We start from the raw sequence: 5,333 nt of genomic DNA, 5'->3' as shown, positions 1-5,333 counted from the left end.
GAAAAAGAAGAGGGGTTTCGTGACTTAGGGTCTGTTTGGCGCAGGTGTTGATTATTTTTAATCTGCTGATAAGCATATTATTCTGATAATCTGATAATTTGTAGATTATTGAAATATTCTGTATTGCTGTTTGGGGCAGCTTATTCAGAATAACTTATTGGTGGTTAAATGACATTCCTGCCCCTGTCTAATAAAATTGTTTGGGGCAGCTTATTCAAAATAACTTATTGGTAGAACATAAACGTATATTGCAAAAGCATATGATCATCACAGATTAGTTCTAAAAGATGACATACAGTTCTCACACCCTCATGAGTATCATGAGAACTAAAAAAAGTACAAATACAAGTACAACAACAATGAGAAATATTAAAATATTTAATTTCAGACTCTGGCTATGTCTGTCCTCATCTGCACTGTCAACCTGAGAAAACACTGGATTCCCATGACTGCTGGCATGAGTGCTGGCAGTGTAATATGTGGGACTATCAACCCACCGGAAGAAACCTTAACGAGCTGAAACACCCTTGACACAACCGTAAAACTGCCTCTCAAAGCTATGAGACTGACGTCTGACGTGACTGACGTGACGTGAGCAACGGAGACGGTAGTCCACAATAACACAAAATACCTCTGTTTGTAACTGATATCCTAGAAGTCATGTTGTATAACTGCGAAAAAAATAAAAGAATCAAATGTCAGCTTTTAAGAAAAACTTGATGGATCAGCAGACACATATAGCATTTGTGATAGACTCCCTTAAAACAATCATATCAGCCAACCCTTCACCATCATAATCTCCAAATTCATTAGAGTCTATATCATTCTCAGGTAATGAATGCCCACCCACAATTCCTGGAGGTTGCTCGAAAACATTCAGTTCATCATTGTCAGCCATACTGAAGTCTGTATCTGATTGTGAGGAATGTTTTCGGATGAAATTATGTAATGTCATTGTTGCAACCACAATATGCACCTGTTTTTGGAAAGGATACGATGACATATCACATAGGATGACCCATTTCTTCTTCCAAACTCCAATTGTTCTTTCAATTACCCCACGTAAAGATGAGTGGCGTTTATTAAACATTTCATTTTTGCCACGGACTATGCCACTAGCTTGCTCGAAATCAGGAAGAAGATATTTTGTGTCAGGTAGGGCTTCAGGTATCTCCTTTGCATAGGATATCCTGCATCAACTAGATCATATTTTTCTGGTATGAAAAACACTGTTAATAAAAAATATTACTTGCTCAAATATACAAATTGGAATCCTAGTGGTCGTGATTTATGCATAACTCGTGCAGAAGATCCATAAAAATAGGTTTTGTCATTCTGAAAATATTTCTGAACTTTATTGGATGGCCAAAAAACATTTCACCAACTCATTTATCTCCAACAAAGGGGGATGTCATGTGGTAATGCGAGCAGTGCAGTGCTATGCCGGTAATAAACCAACAACAATATCGCAACGGCTGTAGCAAATGACATTCTCCTACGACGCTCACGTTGCAGATCCATCCTAAATGATTTAAAATGTAAACATAATGAGTCCATAATAAGAAATGCCTAAAACACTAATTAATATATAAGAGATTACAAATATTTTATAAAAAAAAGACTACATATGTAGAAGGTCTAAACATAATATGTTCAGAACATATAACACTCAACTTATAAATAAAAGGCTACATATGTAAAGGTAAAAACATATAAAAAAAGAGTACATGATTCAAAGTTCCAAACATTTAGAAAAGAAACGACATAAGTAGAAGTTCAATTAGTGCAACAAATACATATACAATCCATAAATAAAATCATTCATCGATCAAAACCTGTAAATATTCGAGACGCAATTCTGGTTCTAGCACCATGAATATTTTCATTCGAGTTGAATCCTCAAGTTTTTTCACACACAGTGCGTGAAATTGCCTATCAACCACAACTTCAGGAATAGTACCCGAAAGCCTCAGATAGTCTAATATGTTAGCATCAGAGATAGGTGAGTCGCAAAAGCTTCAATTAAACGATCGAAGGAGGTGTTCACAAAATGTCACTTCTCTTTATTTTTCTTAGCAATCCTGGGCCTCTTTAAAATTGTGCTGGACTCCCCCATATCCCTTTGGTTAATGCTAGGCACTTCTTCATCAGGTGTCAATGGCTCATGTGTGAATTCATCTGGTATCCCTGTAAAACCGCTTTCACTAGGGTTGAAAGCAAACTTTCCCGTTGAGATAACTCATTTAAACATTACGTCCAATTTTTCTTTAAATTTAGGCTCAATTCTGCACAGTTTATACTTTTTCGCTGCAGGTACCGCCTGTGATATAACATTAAGAGGGAATAGTTAGGCAATTATAATTAGAGAAAACAATTTGGGAATCTAACAATTCATTGATTAGATATAAATTACCTCTAATTTTTCAGCCCACCATTCAGCTGGAGCATCAATTGTCCTTTTAATTGGATCCCAACCCAAACCGGTAGATCCACGTTTCAACTCCTTCCAGATTTTCCATTACTTCTTTAATTGGTCCTATTTGTTTTTAAATTTAAGCCTGTCGTAATCCCTGCCAACCAATTTTTTGAATCTCTTAACAATGTTTTGCCACCCTTCCTTATTAAAATATGTTGTTGGTCTGTTCCCAAGTTCTATTTCTTTTATACAAAGATTACAAAAAATATTTGTTACTTCTTTATCCCACATTATGGACGAGCTCCCTTTAATATTTTTAGACATAATGAAACTACAGACAAAAAATTAGAATAAAAAAGTTTTTAATTTTGAATCTCAATAGAATTGTTGAAGAAATAGAATTGTTGAAGTTTTTAATGTTGAACAACAACATTAACCCAACAACAACAACAGTCTCCAAACATAAACATTAGCCACCAATACAAACAACAACATATCTATTTGATCAAAAATAAAATATAAATATATGAAGACACAAATGATTTATGTGGTTCGGTCAATGAATTACATCCACAATAAGACATTGAAAATACTTTATTATGCAATTTCATAAGGATACATAGGCTGGCATATTCTCTATGGAGAATGATGCAACTGAGGTACAATTGTAAAAATTCATAAAAAAAAAATTCATGTACATTTGTAACAAAACCGGAGCCAATATTATCTTTAAATCCCCATACCCAATATTCTCTTTAAAGCATCTACCGAATATTCTCTTTGCACTGCATAATACACCATGCCCGAAATTCATGCATTGATGTTAGCCCCTTACCCCTTCAACCGAGATTCCCAAAAAAATACCAAAGCCAACTCTAAATACACCATACCCGAAAGATTGCATAATGTATCAATTTATGTCATCACCAAAATATTCATGCATTGATGTATGTAGCAGCCACATTAATCTAAAAATACCAAAGGCAAATCTAATTTTCAATGACAAAAACTGCTGCTTTGATGTATCTAACAGCCATATTAATCGAAATCATCTATTCTTTGTAACATCTTGTATGCAGTCAAAATTTCTCTCTAACTGCAATGAAACAAGGAGAACTAAGCCTTCAAAAGAACCATTTGTTCGAAGTGCACAACAACAGGAAAACCAAAAACATACTCAAAAGCTACAATTTGCACAGAAACATGTTCCAACGCAAATTGACATTGCAATGGAACAGGAAGAACAAAAAATCTTTTCCGAAGTGCATATAAATGGGAACAACCAAAATCTATGCTCAAAATCTAAAGCCATAAATAAAATCTAAAATGATTTGCATAGAAACATGCTGCAACTTCGGAAAAATTGAGAATCACCAAAACCTCATTATAGTGTACATAAACTATTTGCACAAAAACAAATTGCACGGGAACGATTTCCTCAAAAACTATTTGCACAAAAACGATTTTCATGGGAAATCAAAACATGCACCTAGAAAAACCAACTCCTTGCTCTGCAATGCATTCCCAAATAGTCCAGGAAGTATATCCTCAAAATCAAAACAGAGATCCAAACCAAATCTTGAGAAAAAAATGAAAGAATCCAATCGATGAACGGAAGGAGAAGATCAAGCAAAACTTAACCAGAAAGCATACCATATCTCAACGGAGTAACCAACAGGAGGTGATGTTTGCGAGGGAGAAGATCAGTGAGGGAGAAGGCAAGGGAGAGCGCGATAGAGAAAACCAAGGGCACGGGAGGAATTCACGACCTAAAATCCAGCTTCAAACGTCAAACGCAAGGCCTTCCCGGCGATCGGGATTGTAATATAAAATAAATAACACGCGTCGCGTCGTTCCCAGAACGCCGCCCCAACGTGTTATTCAAACACAACGGCGATGTTCCGAAAATATCGCCGCACCAGGATAATCACCCCCCCAAACGAACCCTTAATGTTGCATTCACAACTCAAGTTGTGTTCAAGTGTGGAAAATAACAAGGAGAGGTGTGGTCAGAGACGTTAACGAAAGACGAAAAGAGAAGGGAGGATGTGTGGAGCACGACGAAGCAACTATGGCGGGAAACGTTGACCAAAGGAAAATATATTGAGATTTTCATACCTATTTTACACTATTTTTGATGATATTACATTTTAAAGAAGAGTATTTTTGATGTTTTGTTTCAGGTATGATGAATTATGGACATTGGAGCAAAAAGATGCAAAAACGGTGCAATTTGGAGCAAAAACGAGCAAGAAATGAAATTTTGCCCTGTCACCTTTCGATAAGTCTTTCGATGCTTAATCTATTTTACACTTCTTACATATTTTTGAATGAGATTACACTTTAAAGGAAGGTTGTTTTTATGCTTATTTTGTAGGGCTATATGTTAGGAACACAACGCAACTAAAATGGGGCAAAACAAAGCTAAAACAGAGCCAAACGGAGCGAAATGGTGGAGCTGCGCAGTCTGCCCGCCGACCGCGCTAAAAGGGGGCCGGCCCGGCCGCCCCGCCGACGGCGCCGAAACGGCGCCGACGGCAAGATTTACCCGAGAAGACCAAAAAATGACATAAAAGCTCGCCGACAGCGCCCTCGAGCCCGCCGACGGCGCCCATGATGACTATGAACCCACTTTTGGCGGTTATGGGCCGAAATTCAAAATATTTGGACGCTTTTTGAAAGGATTCTTGTGGCAACTATTCATACTTCGTCCCTACACTTTAAAAGAACGAATTTAGGTTAGAAAAAAAAGGATTTTTGTGAGAGGAATGTTAGGAAAAGTGTGGAGAAAGTTTAGGGAATTTAGAATAGAAGTAGAAATGTAGATTGCTACCCTTTTGGAGAGATTGAAGAGGAGATTTTGAGAGAGTTTGTAAGGAAACGTTCTAGTATTGCATGGATCGGCGGGAGACTTTGT

At 36.9% G+C, this 5,333-nt stretch overlaps 1 protein-coding gene across 1 annotated transcript in view; it reads right to left on the bottom strand.

The window, feature by feature from the left end:
• Nucleotides 1-384: 384 nt before the first annotated feature.
• LOC110028849 (protein NRT1/ PTR FAMILY 4.5-like) overlaps nt 385-5,333 on the bottom strand; it is a 13,426-nt gene continuing 8,477 nt past the window's right edge. Inside the window, 3 exon segments of the mRNA XM_020730866.1 lie at nt 385-651; nt 734-976; nt 3,551-3,718. Of these exon segments, the coding sequence (XP_020586525.1) occupies nt 385-651; nt 734-976; nt 3,551-3,718 (678 nt within the window).

The sequence above is a fragment of the Phalaenopsis equestris genome, unplaced genomic scaffold (assembly GCF_001263595.1).
Source record: "Phalaenopsis equestris unplaced genomic scaffold, ASM126359v1 Scaffold000533, whole genome shotgun sequence".
Lineage (NCBI taxonomy): Eukaryota > Viridiplantae > Streptophyta > Magnoliopsida > Asparagales > Orchidaceae > Phalaenopsis > Phalaenopsis equestris.
This window is presented reverse-complemented; position numbering and strand designations above follow the sequence as displayed.